General features: G+C 31.2%; 5 protein-coding genes across 11 annotated transcripts; 1 reads left to right on the plus strand and 4 right to left on the minus strand.

The window, feature by feature from the left end:
- Positions 1-66: 66 nt before the first annotated feature.
- On the minus strand, positions 67-10,642 carry LOC114871544 (protein mothers against dpp). Of its 6 annotated transcripts, none has more exons than XR_003788588.2 (13): positions 10,229-10,642; positions 9,714-10,131; positions 9,406-9,643; positions 9,089-9,325; positions 8,773-9,018; positions 8,446-8,695; positions 7,701-8,366; positions 7,378-7,630; positions 7,198-7,316; positions 6,793-7,142; positions 6,608-6,714; positions 6,088-6,266; positions 5,665-5,876 (listed from the first exon to the last, which is right to left on the minus strand). XR_003788588.2 is itself a non-coding variant. In XM_029177585.2 (12 exons), the coding sequence occupies exons 1-12, from the start codon at positions 10,347-10,349 to the stop codon at positions 6,236-6,238; spliced, it is 3,036 nt and encodes a 1,011-aa protein (XP_029033418.1). In that variant the 5' UTR covers positions 10,350-10,642; the 3' UTR covers positions 5,903-6,235. The 6 variants fall into 6 exon arrangements, 4 of the variants coding, with proteins under 4 accessions (XP_029033443.1, XP_029033449.1, XP_029033418.1 ...); XR_003788590.2 differs by having other exon boundaries at positions 5,954-6,266; XM_029177585.2 differs by lacking the exon at positions 5,665-5,876 and having other exon boundaries at positions 5,903-6,266.
- Positions 10,643-11,027: 385 nt separating this feature from the next.
- LOC114871587 (CCAAT/enhancer-binding protein gamma) lies at positions 11,028-12,291 on the minus strand. The gene is made up of 4 exons (XM_029177691.2): positions 12,128-12,291; positions 11,651-11,761; positions 11,415-11,571; positions 11,028-11,354 (listed from the first exon to the last, which is right to left on the minus strand). The coding sequence occupies exons 2-4, from the start codon at positions 11,759-11,761 to the stop codon at positions 11,251-11,253; spliced, it is 372 nt and encodes a 123-aa protein (XP_029033524.1). The 5' UTR covers positions 12,128-12,291; the 3' UTR covers positions 11,028-11,250.
- Positions 12,292-12,381: 90 nt separating this feature from the next.
- LOC114871573 (RNA polymerase II-associated factor 1 homolog) lies at positions 12,382-14,879 on the minus strand. Its single transcript, XM_029177666.2, has 8 exons — positions 14,689-14,879; positions 14,527-14,619; positions 14,137-14,461; positions 13,914-14,057; positions 13,730-13,833; positions 13,434-13,650; positions 13,128-13,368; positions 12,382-13,044 (listed from the first exon to the last, which is right to left on the minus strand). The coding sequence occupies exons 1-8, from the start codon at positions 14,760-14,762 to the stop codon at positions 12,584-12,586; spliced, it is 1,659 nt and encodes a 552-aa protein (XP_029033499.1). The 5' UTR covers positions 14,763-14,879; the 3' UTR covers positions 12,382-12,583.
- Positions 14,880-15,259: 380 nt separating this feature from the next.
- On the plus strand, positions 15,260-18,342 carry LOC114871566 (probable protein S-acyltransferase 23). 2 transcript variants are annotated; one of them, XM_029177653.2, is made up of 10 exons: positions 15,260-15,353; positions 15,429-15,742; positions 15,997-16,250; positions 16,333-16,447; positions 16,541-16,666; positions 16,742-17,187; positions 17,253-17,502; positions 17,578-17,750; positions 17,825-17,990; positions 18,066-18,342. In XM_029177653.2, exons 3-10 carry the CDS (start codon positions 16,069-16,071, stop codon positions 18,267-18,269), a joined length of 1,662 nt encoding a protein of 553 aa, XP_029033486.1. In that variant the 5' UTR covers positions 15,260-15,353; positions 15,429-15,742; positions 15,997-16,068; the 3' UTR covers positions 18,270-18,342. The 2 variants fall into 2 exon arrangements, with proteins under 2 accessions (XP_029033486.1, XP_029033477.1); XM_029177644.2 differs by having other exon boundaries at positions 15,287-15,742.
- Positions 18,343-18,488: 146 nt separating this feature from the next.
- On the minus strand, positions 18,489-21,841 carry LOC114871560 (engulfment and cell motility protein 1). The gene is made up of 7 exons (XM_029177631.2): positions 21,521-21,841; positions 21,092-21,385; positions 20,584-21,012; positions 20,093-20,509; positions 19,582-20,019; positions 19,188-19,494; positions 18,489-19,114 (listed from the first exon to the last, which is right to left on the minus strand). The coding sequence occupies exons 1-7, from the start codon at positions 21,650-21,652 to the stop codon at positions 18,951-18,953; spliced, it is 2,181 nt and encodes a 726-aa protein (XP_029033464.1). The 5' UTR covers positions 21,653-21,841; the 3' UTR covers positions 18,489-18,950.
- Between the last annotated feature and the right edge of the window lie 87 nt (positions 21,842-21,928).

The following is a 21,928-nucleotide window of genomic DNA, read 5'->3' on the forward strand; positions in this document are numbered from 1 at the left end:
TATGAAACTTTTGGGAATAACGAGGACATTATATAAATTGATAATTAAAGTAATAAAACTACGATATTTTCATTGCACATAGATACACAGATAGAAATATTTTTTTTTTATTTATACTTGATAGCTGCACAACACAGTAATTACCAGAAATGCAGATACAGTAGCACAAATGAAGTTTCGTTTCGAAAGATTGGCAGAGTAAAAGAGAAATACACTTTACGATATACGCTAACATGTACGAAGTCGTTTTCTTAATGAATTTCATAATCTTACAACGATAGCAGAGTCGTACGATATCGTAATATTGACTGATACAAGAGATCTATACCTGCTGTTTTATCATTCATTGTATTATGATATTACATTGTATTACGAGTAAACATTATCTTGATGAATAAAATGATGAATACACTTATGGACATATTTCACTGTATCTGATCCAAGTGTTCTGTTGACAATTTTTACAATTTCACAGGAAAAACTTGCATTATACGATATCGTACTTTTCATCACGACAGACAACTGTGTCTCTTGTCATCATCATCGTTTAGAACGATAATACAATGATATTGACATCTCAACAGACTCAAAGTAAATATTATAAGAGAAAGCCCGCAGCTATCGGTTCTAAACGATATATGTGGAATGGATTCTGCAGACGTACATTCGATCTTTTTTTTTTTTTTTTACAACTAAAAGAATTTATTTACACTGACTGACATCTAGAATTAATCACGAATCTCTTTCCAAATCACCAATCATGATAGTTCATTTATATACATTCATATACATACCCCTCTGCAAAATTATTATATCATTAAATATATCTTTATAATTCAAATTCATCATTGCAGGCAAAAACTTGATTTTACACAGTTTGCTGGTAAGACTATTTAGCAAACGATCCATCCATTCGTTCCATCGTATATTATAGTAAAAACTTCTTCTCATACTTTCATAATTATTATGAACATATAATATAAAAGGCATCCAAGGCACAACTTGGGCGGCATGTACACTCAAGTGCAACGTAGGCTTCTCTTGGTTAAGAGTAATTATAGGAGGAGACATCCACAAGTGGCCTTTAATCTTAAGAGAACTCTGGGAGAGCCTAACTGAGAATCTCTTATCCTTGCACGTGGAAAACATAGACAAACAGGGCAGGTATTGGGACACTTCTTCTTTCCACTTCCTTTTAACTAACAGAAGCCTAAATAGCACCAAACCGTACTCAAATACGTTAACTCGTAGCAGTATAGTTTGTTACTTCAATGATTAACTAGGCCTTCGTTCATAGGTACAAGTTCTGCAAAATAATGAAAAAGATTAAGAAGCAATATCGGGTGATTTGGAAATGAGAATTGTGATACACTGTGCATCGATTAACAAAGAAATCAAGAAAAATATCAACAAAGAGTAAAAGCTCTAAACATAGGTATTACATATATGTAACTATTCATACATACATATTGCAATAAAGCATTGTGCTCGTTACGTGTGCGACAAGCTCGATATACCTAAAACATTAATTCACATCTGTTTTAATTGATATACATATTTTAAAACTTTATCAATACCAATTACAGCATTGTTTCAATAAAAAGAAGTATTGTCTTTTTTCTTTCTTAACTAAACAGATTTAACAGGTGATCATGAACAAAACGGTAAATGGTACGATAAGATAACGTTCTAATGAGTGAATATCTTTATTCCTCGTTGTAAAAAGTCCTTTCTCTTGTTTAGAACGGAGGTTTATTGTCACATTTCCTTGTACGATTGGCATTTTTTTAATCAATTCAAATACTCATCTTCATTGATTCAATAGTGCAAATATAGAGCATCGCTGATCACCCACACATAATTTGCTAAATTTGGTAGCAAAGAATCACAGCTAGGTACATCGACAAATAAGTAAGAGCAAGCGGCAGTGACTTCTGTTCCACAGTTCTCAAGTACTCTTAGATAACGTTATTATGATCCGTATACCGTCTTCATACTTGTAATTGAAATATACATACGTAGAATATACATAAAAAAAAATTAATTTGTAAAATAACTATGAAGTTATCATCAAGCCAGAAGATCATTCGAATACAAATCACATCACAGGTATTTCCGATTACAACATTGAGGTCAAAAATTTGTGCTTTTTCTCAGTAATACCTGTGTATCTTAATTAAGCAAAATTAAGAAAGTAGTCAGTGTAGGTAAACTGTTCTTCGGTTATAAATTACATAAAAAGACACGGACAATAGCATTATTTATAATGATTTGTTGACGCTTATGACATTTCCCCACGTTTTTTAATTTTTATTTAATCTCAACTAAATATTCATATGACCTTTCTAGCTCATTACCGCATGTATGCGATAGATGATTCGGTACGTTCAATATTGTAATGGTACTCTCACAGAACACGTATATTTATTATTCTAAAGTTTACAGTAACATGTTTTTTATAACCGAATATTTTTTATGCAAAATTCATCGTTTTTTTTATCGTCAAGGCTTATATTGTCTGTTTATTTACAGAAATAACTAGTTTAATTTGAGAAAGATAAAGCATCACATACATACGATTTTGGCACTTTTCAGAATTCAACTAATAAAAGCTTTTCGATTTTTTACAAAATGTAATACCAATCGTTTAAATTGCACACAATACCATGCACGTAATTGATATACTTTCTTTTTCATATGTACATTAACTTCTGTTTAAAGTTTAAAATTTACAAATACTTCTGAAAAGTGCAAAGTTAATGTATAATTCTTATATTACTTTCAAATTTGACAAGCTGCAAATATGACTCTATGTTAGTTGTCACATTAGTTTCTTATAAGGCTACATCCAAAGGCTTACATTACACGAATGTTAGGGAACGTTGCACAAAAAATATTTTTTATTTTTCATACGCATTATCGAATATATTTAATATTTCAATATGTCATCGGATGCAGTTAACTTTCAAATGTTAACGTGAGATCAGCATCTGATGTCTATATTGAAATATTAATTGCATTTTCATTAGTAAAATCGAAATTAATTACATTTATATTATAGTCTTCATTATTATAGTAGTAAATTTCAATAATCTAAGGCTTGTTTAGGCATAAATCAGATGCTTCAAAAGCATGCATATTATTTTTAAAACCGTGAATGTCATAATGTTATTTGATTGAAATTTAAATCATTGATTTCTATTAGCTTCTAATTGTTGTCGTTTCAGTTTAGCTGATTTGTTTTTCAATTTGTAATTTCCGTATACATCTTAAAAAACAAACTAACGAAGCCATTCATGATATAGCATTAGGAAACATTTTCATAACAATTTTCCATATAAAATAATGTATTAAATGTAGTTGAATATATTTGAAAAATATGATTTTTCTTATATATGTAAGACGTTATATTTTTACTAGAATTCCTTTCCTATGTAACAGCCAAAAAATTGTACAGCTTTTATGCGCACATTATGATCTCTGAAAATTTTTTCTTATTAAGGATCACATTCAATACTTATTGACTTTTGCAATCCGTTACTTTCATACAAATTATATTATCAACTTTCTTCATTATGCTTATACGAAATAGGTCTCATATTGGGACAGCATTTTTTTTTCACTTACCATTTCTTCTATTTTTTTTTTTAAATCTCTTTCAATGTCTATATTACTATCGCACTATTTAATATTAAAAACTGCTCTTGAATCTGGTTTTTACCTACATATCACTATTTTATCTTCTTCCTATTAAACATGAAGCACAAATTATGATACAGAACTTATAGCATTGTGGGGAGAACCCATTTGTGTCAACACTTTATCCAGCCACTGTAAGGGTCCATGTAAGTGTGCTTCAATCCAACAAGGTGTTGATGTAACATCTTGTCGATGATACTCGGCACCCCAGCCTTTAACAAATGACATTCTGCAACAAATATATATGTATACACATACATATTATCAATAATATTTTCAAGTATTAATCTTTTTAAATGTAGCAAATGTTTACCTTATAGTACACATTTTTGTTAACTCGTATACTGCTTCAAAACCATGATTAACACTTTGTGAGAGCAGCTGAGCAAACTCTTGATTATTAAATATTTTCAGTGAACATCCTGGTGGAATCTTACAAACTGTACTAGGATGAAATCCATGATGATGATTACAATTTCTAGATTGCACAAATATAGCAGAATCAGACAAACATTCTGCATAAACTTCACCGCCTACATAATAAAGGTGTACTCCTTTTCCTATGTGTCTTCTTGTATTTTCAATAGTTGAGTTTCGATTTACATTAGACAATTGTCCAAGACAAAAACGATCAGAGTTGTTACTTGGATTTGTAAAACCATCCACAATAACAGAATGAGAATGACAGTGAAATACTTCACCCACTCTACAGTTTAATTCATAATATGCAATAGAGGCCCAATAAGGTGGTTCTTGGTAGCACACAGGTGCTACTTCAGCTGATCCACTTGTATCCATTGCCACTGGATCTGGTGGTGGTGATTGTCCAGGCTGTGAACCATCTTCTGGTGGAGAATATGCTGGAGGTGGTGTTTCTGGCAATCCATTAGTACCATACGGACTTTGTGGATTTGGCGATGTTGTACTTCCTGGACTGGGAACAGATCCAACAGAAGACATAGGTGAAGTTGGATTTACACCACCAGTAGATCCAGCATTAAATCCACTGGAAGAGTAGGATACATTATGTGGCATTGTTGGTTCTGCTATTTGTTGAAATGGCAATAATGAATGTCCAGGAGCATATTCTGAATGTCTAGGTACCAGTACCGGTGGTAATACTGGACTCTCCACTCTTTTATAATGATAAGGATTAATGCAAACTTCTTTCTGTTTTGCAGAAAAAGGGTATTGACATAATTCCAATGGTTTAAGTTCATGGTGCGATTGCAAATCCGGCCATCTCCATACTCGACAATAAATTACATGTGGTAAACCTTTACGGTGTGAAACTTGCAATCTTCCATCTAAGCTTCTTGGAATTGTTACACATTTACTAGGTGTACCTGGGCAGCTTAAAGCACGTTCTAGTTCTTCTATTGCACCTTTTCGCTTTTTTAATTTTTTTACTAAAGAATCAACTGCCTTCTCTGCCCACTTTTCCTCTTCATCACCCTGTTTCCATCCAAGTAACTTCTTAACAGCAGGACTAGTGAATGAAAATAAGCTATTCAATGAAGACATAGGTCCAGAACTTGAGGATCCCTCTTCATCATCCATGTTAAAAAATACTGTAATATATAACCTACACCTATGTTTTATATAGTTCTTCCGTTTCTAAACAACCTGTAATTCAAAACAACACATATTTTCTACCTCTAACATTGCTTGATATAGTTAATACAAACATCTTTTGTACATGTAATTTATGTATTTTATTTACAAATTAAGTAGTTATATACATATCTAAAGCAGTACAGAACTGTCCAAGTACATTAAATTAAACAAACAAAAAGAACGAATAAAGTCAAGAAAGAAATATTATATTAAATGTGAGGTTAGATGTCTTGTAAACTTGATATACAGCATCCATCAAACGCAAATATAACAATAAAGTATCAGAAACATAAATTTAAAGAAATTCTATAAAAAAAATAATTAGTAATAAATTGCATATGCACTTACGTAGAATTGCCTAGCGATCCAGCATTGTTTTTACTACAATCTCCCACTCCTGTTACCACATTCTTGACGCCAACCTTTCAATCTCTATCTCTTTCACTCCTTTCAGTGGCAGAGTCAGGGCATTTACAACAAGCAATAGTATAGAGAACTTTTAGAATTTCAGGAAGTATTTACTCACAGACCTTCTTGCGTACTCACCAAAAATTAAACACCTAAAAATTATTTTAACATAACAAAATACTTCAAACAATATTTATTCTTTTCATATTTCGCATGCAGTTTTAATTACAAATATTTATCGTAGAAAGAATGAAATGTCGAATAACAGTATTATGGCGTTGCAAGAACATCATGGCGTCTTGTTTATAAAGACTGAATCCTGCGAGAACTATACGCTTTAACAATTCTATATAGTTTGCTTACGATTTGTCAAGTTCTTCTATTATTATATTCTTCCGTTGAAAAATAAACGTCTTTTATACACTTTATTTCTAACATGTAAACATAATTTATGTATACGTTTACGTACAACAGTAATATGCACTCATCGCACTACGCAACGACAATGTATTCAACGATAAGGGCTGATCGTAGATGACTCACTTGAAAAAAATGATACATTAGAAATTGTTATAAAAATTCAACGCGAGAAAAAGTGTTTTTGTATGTTTTTAAAATCATCTTTTTTAAAGTTTATTGTTAATTTAATTAATGATCATATATATAATAAAATTTTCATTACTTTCGTGTTTCATTAGATCGATTAGAGCAAAAAACAAAAAGCCGTGATTGGTACGGGTTGAACGTGAAAAAGGAGGGAGATTTGATTGTTTTAATTATCAATTATCATTGTAAATATACAAAATACTGTATTAAGTGATAAAAAAATTATTATACAATCATATAGAATTTTATATACATATATTTTTATCAATAAACGTACTGTTTCGCTAATGCTCGTAAAAACTTTGCTTTCCGAATATTCGCAGCCTCTCGTTGTATCTCCTCGTTATTATTTGAATTTAATTCCAATAAACCAATCACTTTGATCTAGAATAAGAATTTTACAAAAACATATATAAATCTAGTAAGTAATATATTTAAATAAATGAATATTTAACTCCTAACCGCTAACTGTTTTCTATGATGTTCGCCGCGTTTTGTATGCAAATGAATGAGATACTCAAGTATTGTAGTATCCCAAATGCAATGATAATATGCATCCATAGCATCAGCCGAAGCACAACTTTTCTGATCACTCGCTGCCATTTTAAATGCTAAAGAATAATCTACTTCTTCTAAAAATTGGCATAAAACGGCAGCTTGAGTATAACATTGTAGATGAGCGCAACATTTTATCATACGTCTGTATACAAGATCATCAATCTGTAAACGTGGTACTGGTTGACTGAATAGATCACTGGCAACCATAATAGCTTCTAAATAATACTTTATTGCACTTTCGTAATATCCTAAAACTAAAAGTATTATATTAGCATGCTGTTATTGACAAAATGTTATTTGAACACTTACCAAAATTAAGATCTCCCATCAGTCTCAACCAAGGAACGTTACTTGGATAATATTTTAAAGCCTGTGTTAAGAGTTGAAATAATAATTCTCCTATACTTCTGATGTTATAAGAATTGGCACTGTAAGATCATATGTATATGTTATTAGAAAATTATATAAATTTTAAGCTTAAGAGCTTACTTTGGTACACCAGCTGGCCAAAGTGAAAGATACTGTGTATGTAACTCAAGGCTGGATTCATCGCGTAAAACATTTCGTAAACGTGCTAGCAATGAAATAACAACCGTAAGAACCATAGGTTCGCGTAATCTATTAAGGGTACCACTTATGCTAGCGATAACATCTCTTGAAGCACTACCGGTACTAGTACCGCTATTACCACTGTTACTTCGTTTTTGTGGTTGATCTCTACTCGGTCCAAACGCAGCTAAAACTAAAAATACAACAATAGAATGATATGCGAGACACCGCACAGTGTATTACATAAGGTTTATGAAACCTACCCATATCCCAAGCTTCTCTTGGAAATTTCCTATTTCCCTTGTACTTTACAATGTCTTGACAAACACTACTGATAGCTGCAGCAAATTCCGAGTAACTCCAACGCTTTTCTAAACTTGTAAGATAGTCCCACTCAGCCATATTTAAAAGAAAAACAGTACAATACTCAATAATTTCTTGACGTGGAATAACTTGATCGGTTGCTTGTAATGCTCCAAGGCATTGCTTACACCTTGTAACTAAACTTTGCGTATCGCATATATTTGTTGCTGGCCATGCATGAAGACATCTCCATATTTCAACAAGAAGGCACTCCCAATTCACCAATTTACATAACTTAAATATTAATGTGTTACCACTTTGTGTATGTTGCTGTGCTTCTTTCTCTAATACATTTAAAATTTCAATTGCCCCTTCAAAATCTTTAGACATTACCAACTCTCTACTTTTTGCTAACAACACATATGAATAATCTTGAAGGAAACCTCTAGGAAGTGACATTACAACGCTTTGTAATGGAATAGGTAATTCCCAACAACTATTTACATGCCATAAAGGTTTCATTCGATGTTTTCCATCTAAATGTACCAATATTTCGTGAATTTCAGTAGTGTTATATGAATGTATTAACTTTTGTTCTAATTCAAATATTTCGATCTTTGGGCTTTCTGCAATTAGAATTTATCATCATATTATTTCATAATTACTTAATACATCAAACTAGATAATTAACATTTATATACTAACGGGTATACGTCGCTAATGATATACCCCAGTCATTTTTTAACAATAACTCCGGTAATTCAAGTTCTTCGTCAGTAGCTGATTTTCTAATTTCTTCCAATTCTTTTTCATCAAACAGTGCTATATATGAAGGATCACCAAGTATTTTGGAAGCAATTCCCTCAGTATTACTCATATCTACAAGGTAAAGAAGATACCGGGAAATACGTTTTTTATCCGTAGCAGTTGCTTTTTCCAAAACATGTCCAAGTGCCTAAAACCAAATTCTTATATAGCATGAATGACACAAAAATCAATATGAACGATCTGAAGTAAAGGATATAATTTTACCCAAAAGAACACATCAACCCCTTTATTTCCAGCTGCTTGTATTTCTGTTACATAATCACCAAGAATAACATTACCATCCAAAATTTTTCGAACCAAATTTAAACACTGAATTTGAAGCAAAAGATCGCGAGCTACTACAATCTTCCTATTAACAGATCCTCCCTGTACATCAAGTTCTAAATTATCTCTATAAACTTGTGGAATTTCTCTAGCAATATTATCCGCTTGTAAAATTTGTAATATATTCTACAACAAAACTCATTGTTAATACATTATATATAAATAAGTTTTCTAAATAACATTTAATTATACATACAGTGTATTGATCTTTGATCGAAGTTTGTAATTGTTGAGTAAGACTAGAAGTAACTCCTTCTACAGATACTTCGCATGCTAAGCAGCAGCCATCTAAACATTCCTTCTTAATTCTACAATATAATCGCTTTTCTAAATTATCAAGTTTATAAAATAATTCCTTTGCTTGTATAGTATGTCGTTTTGCTTCTTGATATTCCTCTTTTAATAAATGAAATCTTGCTAGATCATAATGTATCTAAAAGTATCAAAGTAATGAACCATAATATAGAATAATAATAATAAATGAAACATTAAAAAGAAATATGCTAATTATACCTGACATTTAAATTCATCTAGGCTTATAGAATACATGTTTTCCCAATTTTGTTTAATTTCAGTGCTATCTTCTGTTAACATTTGAAAAGTATCAAAGGACAACATTTTTGGTTTTATGTCATTAGTTTCAAGAATATTATTTAAAAAATTTATACTGTTAGATACTTGAGCTTCTAATTTTCTAATTATATCATCTATTACTCCAGGAGGGACATAAGTTGATTCCTGAATACCTGGACTAACATAAAAATCATTTTACAATTGATAAATATTTCAATCAACTGTGTTGTAAACATTTGAAATCTTACATATGAAGAAACTGTTGCTTAGATTGTTTGTTATTTAAAGCTCTATAAATAATTGCTCTTATGTGCCATCTATGATAAAGAACAATTGTAAATAAAGCTTGGTCAGAAATTGAATGTATCGTAAATTCAGGTACTACAGGGATTTCAACAGATAAATCTGATGTCACATAGAAGAGATCTTGTAGCAATGTCAATTGTATTGGTAATGGCAACTTTTTTTCTAATATATCTAAATCCCATTTTAAATATGCTGCTACTTTCAAAGAAAGAATCTTCAAAGCGAGATTTCTATGAGTTAACTTATTTGTAGCATTAGGTTTTGTGTCATTTGTTTCTGTATCAACAATTTTCACTTCATTTTCCTTCTGTTCTGAATTGATTGTCATAAATTTGATTATCAAATCTGTAGCTGAAGGATCTAAAATAATAATAATGATGATAAAATCAAGACAGTCGCCTTACTAAATGTTGTTTATTGTTTATATTACAAGTATTAAGGTTAAATAGTTATTTACCGGGTGAAGATTTAGATAAATGTTGTTGTAACAGAGATGGATTTAATAAAAATTCAAACCAAAGAATTGTATCAGGTGATATTGGCACTGTGCCTGGTCTTAACAAATCTACATCCATCATTGCATCGTTTTTGACTAAAACATTCAATCATTCAACGTTACAGTGATGCAAACGTCGAGGCCGAACTCCGAATTCCGCGTTGGTAAAACAGTCAACGTTTCATCAAAAATTAGGCCGAACAGAAATTGATTTAAGCGCCACCTCAGTTATTGCATCCAACTAACGGCAGGTCTTTTTATAGGAGAAAAGTGTAGAATTTGACTTTACCGAAGATGCAATCTTTTCAAAAATTCAATAACTTTATTCTAAATAAATATTCATATTAGCTTTTATGTACTTTTATTTAATTCATAATCTGTTCAATTATCATTTTACAAATTATGAAACTACTTCTTTTTTAGAAAAAGTAAAATATTTAATTCAAAATATTTAAGTATTTATACATCGAAGTACTGGAATGATTTAACTGTTCTGTTATGAACATATTTACAATACATGTAAAGTTTCTATGAAATCGTTTTTCATTAACAATCATTACATTTCTATTATTGTAAATACATTTAAATGTATTATGAATATATTTCTTTATCTCTCAATTTTTCTTTTTCTTTGTATATATTGCTATAGACAAAATTTATATTTTTCTCATAAATATATATTGTACTTTTTTTCATTGTAGACTATTTAAATCTCTACATAGATTCTGTGATTTTTTTGGTATTCAACCCTTTTTTTCAATTTTGTACCTCCTTTCATCATGTACCAATAATGGTAAATTTTAAATGCAATTCATTGCATTTATCAAGATTTCATGCATCTCAAATTCCTTACAAGTCAATTAAAAAGTAGACATCGTTCCAAGATGTCTAACTTTATGCTAGAAATGGATAAACCAAAGTGCATCTTTATCTCAGATATAATCAATACCACGTTATTTCCTTCACGTGGCATTTCATACAACTTATGATTTTGCTGTTTGTTTTGTTTGTTCTTCAGATTTTGTATCATCAGCTAAAAGAGCATTGAGATCTATATCTTGAAAATTCACAGAATGTTGACTTGAACCTAAAATCATTAGTGTAATTCAAAAATTGATTTCTTGGCATAATAAAATAACATACACACCTGCATGTGCAAGAAATAAGTCTTTCAAGAAACCTAATTCCTTTGTGAGCATTTTAATCTTTTCTTCAAGTAATTCATTCTCTGTTTTAAGCTGATTCACACGTTCTAATGTTTGTTGAGTACGTAATTTACTTTTAACTCTTGACCGTTTCACAGCCTGTAACAAATATTAATATTAACAAGTCAAATAAATATACACATTTTACTTTTAATGAACTTATTAAATACTGATTTACTTGATTATTTCTATCTCTACGCCTTCTATAATCTTCATCATCTCCTTCTTCTGAAATCTGCCGCTTTCTCTTATTTCCAGATGAAGTATTTTCTTTATTTTTTGGTGCCATCTGTAACCAGATGCCATGTTATAAAAACTTCAAAATTAAGGGTATATTATTTAATTATAAATTAAAACGTTATTTTATGTTAATTGAACGTCTTTCAGTGCATTATTCAATTTGTAAAAGATATATTATTAAATCTATAAACAAGATATATAATGAATCAGTTTTTTCAGGTTGTTGTCAATTACTTTTTGTACAATATTTGAATGTGTACATACATACAGCACAATTACAAATGAATATGAAATAGTGCGTCGCATAAATCAGGGTCAATGTTTTTGGGGCATATAATAAACTCAAAACGTTAAGTTTGCGAAACACCATTGAGTGATGAAAGATGTCGTGCTTTATACAATCTATTTTACTCACCTTTATGTTTTATATAGATATTTATATTCAATCTCACTTAATAAACTCATGAAACTCCAAAAATTCACACTTTAATTACCAGTAAGTCACTAATGGGTATCATTGGTATCACGATAAAATATAATTCAGATACGTCATGTAGATGATGCAATGCTATTAAAAAACAAGCTTGCAGGTGATATACGAGATGGTATGAACTGCACTCTGCTGGTACTTTTTTACACTAGGCAAAATAACGTTTATCAAACGTGATCTTTCTTATCGATATAGTGTCTCTTTTTTTTTTTTTATTACCTTACATTTATTATAGGCACTATATACATATAACGATAGAATGTTCTCAAAATAATGATAAACCATAAATGGTTTTAAAAAATGTAGGTTGCTTACGATTATTGGCTTAACATTTAAGTTTCTTCATTATAACATTAATTGTTCTTTCATTATAATGTTCATTTATTCACTTTCCGAACCACTTTCACCGCTACCGCTACCAGATCCACTACCACTTCCGGAACCACTGTCACTACCAGTGACTGATCTTGATCTTGAACGAGATCTTGATTTTGAGCTTGACGATGATCCAGATCGAGATTTGGCTGGAGATCTAGATCGAGATTTAACTGGTGATCCAGATCGAGATTTAACTGGAGACCCAGAACGAGATCTTGAAGGTGACTTTGAATTAGAAGAATTTCTGGATTGTGGAGTACGAGATCTTGATCTTGATTTACTACGTGATCTAGAAGGAGATCGTGATTCAGAGCGCGAACGAGAAGCAGATCTAGATTTTGATGGCGAATGGGAACGAGATTTTGATCTTGAACGGGATTTTGAACGAGAACGGGATTTTCTACTAGATGCTCGAGAAGATGCTCTAGATGATGCTCTTGATTCAGCTTCGTTTTCAAAACCATCTAAAACAGATTACAAAAAATCATTTTAAACAGTTTTTTTAAAAGAGAGAGTCATAACAATTTTTAAATGTAATGCTATTAACCCCTTTCTTCTGGTTTTTCGACTTCTTGTTGAGGTTCTTCCTCTTCCTCCTCTTCCTCTTCTTCATCTTCGTCTTCTTCTCCTGGTGGTTCCAATTGCTTTTCCCTGTACCTTTGCATTTTAAATTCATTAGCGTTGAGTGGTCTGTGTCTTACTATCAGCCTTGTATTATTCGGTTGCTGTCCAACTTTTTGACGACGTTTACTAAGGCGTACTCGCGTTTCCAGTTCATTATAATATACCTGCAATGTAAGTAATTAAATTTTATAACTTGTATTTTGAAAAAATAATTTCATATTTAACCTACCCCATCTTGCCTTATAACAAGGAAATAATTTTCTTCGTATCCCTTTGAAGCTTTACTTTTTACATTCCAGTTATATTCCCTAGCCATTTTATACTCATATTCTTCATCATCTGCATAGTCAATTCCAGCTGTGAAATCCCTCCTACGTTTTTCTAAGGTTTCATCTAAAGGTAAGAAGTATGCTACAAATTGTTCACCACTTTCATCCATTACACCTCTGCAACAATACATACATTATAATATCTTGTGCATATTGTATACAAATAACTAATAAAATTTACGAAGAATAAATTTACCGAATCATAGCTTGTGACATTTCTTCGATCTGAGCTGGAACAGAACGACCCGTTGGAGCTGGATCTGAATCAAATATGACTTGTGCACAAGGATATTTCCATAGCTGAAAATAATCAATGATAACATTATAGAAAAATGAAAATATTTTACATATATTTAATATAGATTATTAATTCTAAATACCTTAAAATCAGGAAATACTGGTAAAATCTCTACAGGTACTACATTTGGTTTACTGTAATGTCTTTCAATTGGTTTCTTATTATCTTCAAATGTTTTCTCTATAGCTTTTATTTGACTTTCACGATCCATATATAATGTTTCTTCCTAAAAACAAAAACACAAATATAAAATTTCATACATGGAAATGCATAATTAAAGTAAAAGTATAGATCTATTAACTCACTTTGAAATTTTTCTTAATGCTGTAACCAACTTTAGCTTCAACCTTATCAACAGTCTGTGGTTGAAATCTGGTTTGTTCTGTAGAAATATATTCTGTACGTCTGAGCCAAGAAACACTTCTGGCATGGTGTCTGGATCTTTTAGAATCTTGTGGAGTAAGAACATCTTCTTCGAGAAGTTTTTCATCAGCAGGATCTAACTGTGCATTCACATCTCCAGCATATGTGTCTTTATTGATAAGATCAATCTCCACACCTAAGTCATGTTCTGTCAATACTTCATATTTATAGTTACGTTCCAATGAAGTTGGATTATATTGAATAAACCTAGAAATATTTCTCAGTTGTACATTACCCAAGGCACTTTTAAAATATAAACATGCAAAACTTACCGAGTGGATTCAAAAGGATATGTAATAAACTTGGGATCAAATGGTATATCAGGCAAAGTATTGCAATATTTAACTCTACATATTAACTCAGACCTGAAATAAAAGTATTACAGAAGTTATATTAATATCAAAAAGATTAAGGTTAACATTTGTAATTGTTACCTTTTCTCAGCTGGTCTAGCTGTACGTTTATCTCTATCTGCAGCGTTACCATTAGTCTGAATTGTTGGAGCCATTTTATATTAATTAAATGGAACCTAATAATATTTTATACATCACAATTAAATTTCATTTAACACAACGTCATACATGTAAACCGCATTTTGTATAATTACTGTGTTGTGTATGGATGAAGTAATTTTGTACAACGCCATCTAGTTAAGAAATAGTATTTAAATTTAAATTTAAGCTGAAATATCCATTTCTTCAAAATATTGTATATAACAATTATAGAATGCATATTCTATATAAAAAATAATGCCTATTTAAGAATTTAATCTTTATACAACATTCATATAATATTGAGCACAGTGCGTAGGTCTCCCGAGAGAAAACAGCGATATACAGAAAGCAAAAATTCTCAAAATCTTAAATTTTTACAATATTAATATTAGAAGTGATTTAGAAACAAAATAATATAATTCTCTCCAAGCCTATACATATACATAAGATCTCTAACCCTTTATACAATGTCAGTTTTCACATGAATGCCACCGGGGCTGAAGGGGTGGACTGGAAACCCGGAGCCCCTCTTCCCTTCGCCCCTGAAGAGGAATTTCCCAGTGGAAACCTACCATGCTCGATACTGTATATACGAACGATAAAATGTAATATTTAATAAAGCTATCCGCTAGTTAAACTTCCAAAAATAAAAATAAATTTTACGTTTCATGCAATTTTAGTACGCAGGCGTTCATTCAACTATAGTATTGATTTTCATGCGTAATGTCACGCAACTAGTATGGTCTCACTTCGAAGTGCGAACATTGCTGCTCGTAATTAATCAAACTGCTGTATAAGAAAGGTATTGTTCTAGACTTTATTACAATAAACGAAACGGTGTCTAGCAAGAATTCGATTGAACAACATGGTTGGACCAAATGTTTCTTTGTGACTAACTGTTTCGGAAGGTGGAACAACCTCAGCCTCAGGCGCATCCTTTAAGACACCTTCCGAACACGAGCGAGTAAATACGGAGCTCGCAACGCTTTGTAAGGTGAGCTACAAAGATACATTAGTTGTACAAAAATGAAATAAACATGATACTAACAAAATCAAACAATTAAATCATCTTAAGTTGTAAATAAATATAATAAAGTGCCTTAGAGACTAGCGTTAAGTTTCAAATCTATGGCGGAGTAAACAATTTTATCACTTTTAAAGTATTTAGATTTAAAATTGAACTTAAATTTAACATTTAATTGATAATTAATGATTAAAATTTTATCAAAATATTATCAACCTTCTTAGGTGTATCCTGTAAGCCCTGTAACTGGGCCCGGGGCAGCGAGATCCGTATGGGAATTAAGTCCCGATCCCGACATGGTCGGGCATCTACCAAATACTCCGATTTCTAGCACCACTCATCAAAATCATGGATCTGCTAAGGATTCTGAACTGCAACGGAGAAGCGGTCCTGACGACAACATTTATGCCGACGAAACTGCTCCCGGTCAAACTCCGTCTAACGAAACCAAACAGATCTTTGAACTACTTAGATCCGGGTAGACTTGTTATCCTAATATTGTTCGTATTAACAGTGAACTAAGGTAAAAAAAAATATTAAAAAATGTAATATTTATTTAGGGAAATAACGGATGTGGATGAATTAGTAGAAAAGAATGGTTTAAGTTTGTTAAGCGCAAGGGATGAATGGGGATATACCCCAGCCCATTGGGCTGCTCTGGATGGAAACATCGAAGTTAGTTTGTATAATTAACTTCATGAAATTCATACAGCAATTACGATAAAAAAGCTATGTTATTATTTATAAATAAAAATCTATATGAAATAGGTAATGAGATACTTAATAGAACGAAATGGACCAGTTGATCTTTCTTGTCTTGGAATTCAAGGACCGAGACCGATACATTGGGCTTGCCGGAAAGGTCATAGTGCGTTAGTTCAAGTGTTATTAAAGGTATTGAAATTAGGTAAAATTGTAATTGCATATAAAATTACAATTTGATTACCTTTTTTTTCTTATTTATTCTAGGCAGGTGTAGCTGTTAATGCAGCAGATTTTAAAGGCCTAACTCCTTTGATGACTGCCTGTATGTTTGGAAAATTTGCAACAGCAGCATTTTTATTAGGGTCCGGTGCATTAGGACATTTAACAGATATAAACGGCGATACTGCCCTTCATTGGGCTGCATATAAGGGACATGCAGAACTAATAAGATTACTCATGTATAGTGGAGTAGATTTACAAAAACCAGATTACTTTGGATCTACTCCACTACACTTAGCATGTCTTTCCGGCAATGTCAGTTGCGTTAAAATATTGTGTGAAAAGAGTAAAATTGAATTAGAACCTCGTGACAAAAATGGTAAAACACCGTTACAGCTGGCAAAAAGTCATAGACATTATGAGATTATAAGAATACTTCAAGCTGAACAAAAACGACGGTGTAGATGGATTCCACCTATCAATGAACTTTGGTTCGTATTTTCGTCTTTCGTATAATGTATGCAGAATAATGTATTAATATCCATTTATTTTTAAGGGCATTATTATTTGGTGGAGCTGGCAACAGTAAAGGTCCTATATTATTATTTATGGTATCAGTTCTTTTATGGGGATATCCAATGTACTTACTAAAATGTATCCCATTAACGTGGAATCTCTTACGCGGTAGTCATTATTGCTTTATTTATTGGAACATCGTTATGTGGATTTCATGGATTGTTGCAAATAGAAGAGATCCTGGTTACATACCACAAAACAGTGAAACTTATTATAGAGCAATCAATCAGGTATTATTTGAAAATATTGGCATCATGTAGTATTGAATATTATAGATGATATACACGTAACGATCTCTATTTTAGATTCCATACTTCGATAAATGGAAGAAACGAAATGTATTGTTATCTCGACTATGTCACAGTTGTAGATGCTTCAGACCAATAAGGGCTAAACATTGCAGAATATGTAATAGATGTGTTACATATTTCGATCATCACTGTCCCTTTATATACAACTGTGTGGGTTTAAGAAACAGGTAAATTATAAAATTATACATATTACTTATAACATGCTTACTAATCGTTACTCATTAATAAATTATTATTACAGAATGTGGTTCTTCTTGTTCGTCATGTGTGTAGCAATAAATTGTTCTTTTACAATTTATTTTGCCTGCTACTGTATGGCAATTGAAGGAATCCAATTACTATATGTGTTGGGGGTACTAGAAGCTTTAGTGTTTTGTGGACTTGGATGGATTCTAACATGCACTTCGGTAATTATAAAATATACTTTTATAACATATGAAATATTTGTCTGGATTCATAGTAATTTATCTTCTTTTACGTAGGTATTACATGCTTGCATGAACTTGACCACAAATGAAATGTTTAACTATAAACGATATTCATATTTAAGAGACAAGAAAGGAAAATATTTAAATCCATTTAGTAGAGGTCCTGTTCTCAATTTTATTGAGTTCTTTCTTTGTCCTCCAAATCACCAGACAAACAATCCTCAAAATTACCAAATACTTTCAGAAGATATGATGTAAACTATTACGAAACCACTATTTTATAACAACACTACGCTTCTAAAAGATAAAAATATTGATTATATAATTATTTTTGTTTTAAATAATTATACAATATCTGCACAAAACTTACATTATAAATGGCTTCAGCATTATTATTAATATTATTAGCATTATTAATTAACATTAATATTATTTTATATATAATATTAAACGTATAGCATAATGATTCAATAAATAATTTATTAACTTACATTAAAAATTTATTACACCTCTATATAAATTTCTAAAAAGTTGATTGAACAGGATTTTAAATATAGTCTCATTACGATTACCATTAAGTAAGTATAAAAATTGTTAATGGAATTGTAAATAATATTCATTTTTCGATCTATGTACTATCGTTATAATATAAAATCGATATATCGTTATATAAGTATCAAATTGATATATACAAATGATATTTAAAATAATGTATGTAATTTGTATATATAAAAATGTAAAATATATCTTTGGTAACGTGTACTGCGTCTCCTCACATAATTAAAATATGTTAAATTTATCTAATTAAAAATTTGATGTATTCTATATGTAAACGTCATTAATAAAAGTATTAAAAATGATTCACTTGTATAAAAATGTAAATCTAAAATAAAATATCTCACATAAAACTGCTATGATTCCTGAACATAAAAAATACTTTTACTTTAACTCATAACAAAAATCGTAATTTGGTGGCGGATCAGGAATAGCTGGTGGTTCTTGAGGAATAACAATTCCTTCTGCGTCTAAAAGTCTTAATTTAATATCCATAGATAGTAATGTTTCCAAATCGTTATCTGCTTGTTTGCTGGTCATTCTAATACCTGTACATAATTACCTCTATATTGAGAGAAAATAATATTCAATACATATGTACACATAATGTATATTACATACCGAGTAAGGCGTTAATGCCATCAGTCCAATAGTCAAAAACTTGTTCATCAGGTGCAACAAAGTCTAGGCTTGAAACTTCCACAGAATCCAACATTAAAGAAAACGCCAACTGATGTGTAGTTTTGCGTCGTTGTAAATCCTTCATGTGTGGACAATCTCTACCAGTTACTAAACCACGAATTTCAACAACGGCTAATTTTGTAGGAAGTTCATCTATTGTTGGCACCGATTTTTCGTCACAATCACCATAATGAAATACTTTGTGATTAGGTGAAAGTCGAACATACCAAAATTTGTCCTTAATTCTCTGTTAAAGATTAAAATATTTATTACAAATATAAAACTGTAGAGAGTAAATAATTTTATTACGATTTTCAAAAAAGTAAAAAAGTACCTGTCCTCTGGCACTGTATTTCATAAACCTGGTACCTTCTACCAAAAAACCTAAACGTTGTTGTTGAATAAGTTCTAAAATTTCAGGTGTAATTTGTTCTCTGAGTTCGACAACTGGTCTTGCATGACTTTCCCATTCTTCCCTGCTAGTCCTTTCTTGTTGCCAAAGATTAGTGATTCTTGAATATGTTAATTGTTGCAACTCATTTTTAAATTTATCCAATCCTGTAGGCTTACATTGAAGTGCTCTAGTAATTTGTTCTCTTACAACAGAAAATACTTTTACAAAATCTTCGGTAGTTGCTCTCATTTCCTTCCAAGTTTTGTTTAGAAGAACTATACATACACAGTAAAATTCTTCAAATGGATGATCATGAGTAAAAAACATTGGATGATATGATTGACCTTGTTCACTAGGTGCCTCTCCAATACGTAATACCTAATTAAATCGAGGGATAAATTAAACTAAAAGTAATTATTTAAATTACTTTGCATTGTTTTATACTACTTACTTCACAAAGTAATTTAACGAGTTCCACGCTTGTTCTACCGAACGGACATTCATGTTCATCCGCTCTGCATGAATTTTCCAGAACAACTTTAGTATAAGATTCGGTGTGGTTCCGGGCAAAATAGACCATGCAATCTAGAGCAAGCATGCCAGGAGGTGTTTCCATAAAATCGCGTGCGGGATTAATATCATACTTAAAACCTAATTTTTTATAATCTTTAGCAAAGAGGCCTTGTTTACGAGCGGTTACATCTCCACCTATTGCACCTTCGGTATCAAAAGCAATTCTTCTAAGTTCTTTAATTTTATCATGTGCATCTTGATCCTGAGGATCCATTTTCGTCATCATACGCTGCTCCCAGAGACTTAACATTAATGTTTGCAATACATATAATTGATGTGCCATTTCCGCACCAACCTACATCAAAATATGATTTTATAGCAAATGTTTACATTGATTGATAAAAAAAATAATATTTCAATATTTCATACTTGACCAGTAGACTGTATGACAATTGTTAGGAAAACATTCCTAACTTGCTTAGATTGGAGAGTTGCAGCCACAGATCTACGTTTAGCTAAATCAGCTTTAAGAAATAAAGCATTTATCAAAGCTATTGCATTTTGTTGGATTTGTGGACGCATACTTTGTAGATGCATTACTAAGTTGGGAAAGGTCACTTCTTTCTCAACTTGGCCATATTTTCCAGAAGAGTTTAATACTATATTTTCAAGAATGCTAAGCGAAGCTTCAATAATACTGGTATCTTGGGTAACAGCCTGATTATTTACATAGCTTGCTACTTTGTTGATAAAAGGGGTTTCTAATATATCCCATGAAACAATTCCATGATCCATAAGTTCCACAAATGATTGAAGCGAATATGCAAGTGCATTACCTTTATACTTCTCACCTTCGACCTATAAAAAAATGTATTCAATGAATTAAAATACATGAATGATATGAAAATGATCAATTATTAGGATTTATTTTTATTACCTGTGATATAATTAAAGCTAATCCTTGCTTATTAATAAATTCTAATGCAAATGTCATATCTGTACTGAGAGTACTCAATTTTTGCAAGGCTACAGTTTTTTCTTCCATAGTTCCATTATTAAGTTTTGTTAAAATATCACAAGCTGTTTTAGATGGCGAAAACTCCAATCTTAAAATACTACCATTCTTTACTTCATTGCGATTTTTTTCTGTGATATAATTTTGGTTATTACTTTCAGAAAATTGTAATGAATAAGATTCAGGGTCAGAGAGACCCCACCCATTGCACAGTTCCTAATAAAAATTAAAATTATTCTTATTTAAATATATCTTCACAATTTTAGTTCTAAACAGTTCATCTTAAAAAATCTAAACAGGAAGATAATACAATTATAGTAATGTAATGGACTTATATTTTATTCAATATACCTGAATAATCCCAGTAAGTGGATGCTTTTGATTAAATTCAATAAGTTGTGGCACTTGATCCGTCATCTGAACAGCGATTTTCACAATATTTGAATCCTTTTGGACCGGCATTTTTATTGTTTGCGTGTACATCAAGGTACCAGGAACAATTTTTAATTATTAAAACCAATTCCAGAGATACGATAATCGCCGGCCCAAGCTATTATGAAAAATATTACAAATTTGACGTATCTCTTGTCATAACAACGTGACGGCCATCATGCTGGTGCGTCGGACGACCTCGCCCCTCCATGAACCATTGATGGACAATAACCCATACAGATAAAAAATATGTACCAACGTCGCTCTAAACCTTATTTTTATCGGCCATTTTACTACGCATTCAACGATTCATTGTCAATGGGGGGT

The sequence above is a fragment of the Osmia bicornis genome, chromosome 3 (assembly GCF_907164935.1).
Source record: "Osmia bicornis bicornis chromosome 3, iOsmBic2.1, whole genome shotgun sequence".
NCBI lineage: Eukaryota > Metazoa > Arthropoda > Insecta > Hymenoptera > Megachilidae > Osmia > Osmia bicornis.

Bases quoted from the DNA above. Each gene is read 5' to 3' on its own strand.
- LOC114871566 (XM_029177653.2), top strand. From the start codon at position 16,069: ATGGTCGGGCATCTACCAAATACTCCGATTTCTAGCACCACTCATCAA. The intron at 16,448-16,540 runs GTTAGTTTGTAT...TATATGAAATAG, and splicing joins CTCTGGATGGAAACATCGAA to GTAATGAGATACTTAATAGA. The intron at 17,991-18,065 runs GTAATTATAAAA...TCTTTTACGTAG, and splicing joins GGATTCTAACATGCACTTCG to GTATTACATGCTTGCATGAA.
- LOC114871560 (XM_029177631.2), bottom strand. From the start codon at position 21,652: ATGTACACGCAAACAATAAAAATGCCGGTCCAAAAGGATTCAAATATT. The intron at 20,510-20,583 runs GTATGAAATATT...ATTTTGATGTAG, and splicing joins TCATACAGTCTACTGGTCAA to GTTGGTGCGGAAATGGCACA. The intron at 19,495-19,581 runs GTACTTTTTTAC...AATCTTTAACAG, and splicing joins AATACAGTGCCAGAGGACAG to AGAATTAAGGACAAATTTTG.
- LOC114871544 (XM_029177616.2), bottom strand. From the start codon at position 10,349: ATGATGGATGTAGATTTGTTAAGACCAGGCACAGTGCCAATATCACCT. The intron at 8,367-8,445 runs GTTAGTATATAA...TTCTAATTGCAG, and splicing joins ATCATTAGCGACGTATACCC to AAAGCCCAAAGATCGAAATA. The intron at 3,929-4,012 runs GTAAACATTTGC...TATTTGTTGCAG, and splicing joins ACAAAAATGTGTACTATAAG to AATGTCATTTGTTAAAGGCT.
- LOC114871573 (XM_029177666.2), bottom strand. From the start codon at position 14,762: ATGGCTCCAACAATTCAGACTAATGGTAACGCTGCAGATAGAGATAAA. The intron at 14,058-14,136 runs GTGAGTTAATAG...TTTTGTTTTTAG, and splicing joins GCATTAAGAAAAATTTCAAA to GAAGAAACATTATATATGGA. The intron at 13,045-13,127 runs GTTAATAGCATT...AATCTGTTTTAG, and splicing joins CGAAAAACCAGAAGAAAGGG to ATGGTTTTGAAAACGAAGCT.
- LOC114871587 (XM_029177691.2), bottom strand. From the start codon at position 11,761: ATGGCACCAAAAAATAAAGAAAATACTTCATCTGGAAATAAGAGAAAG. The intron at 11,572-11,650 runs GTAAATCAGTAT...TATTTGTTACAG, and splicing joins GTAGAGATAGAAATAATCAA to GCTGTGAAACGGTCAAGAGT. The intron at 11,355-11,414 runs GTGTGTATGTTA...TAATGATTTTAG, and splicing joins CTTATTTCTTGCACATGCAG to GTTCAAGTCAACATTCTGTG.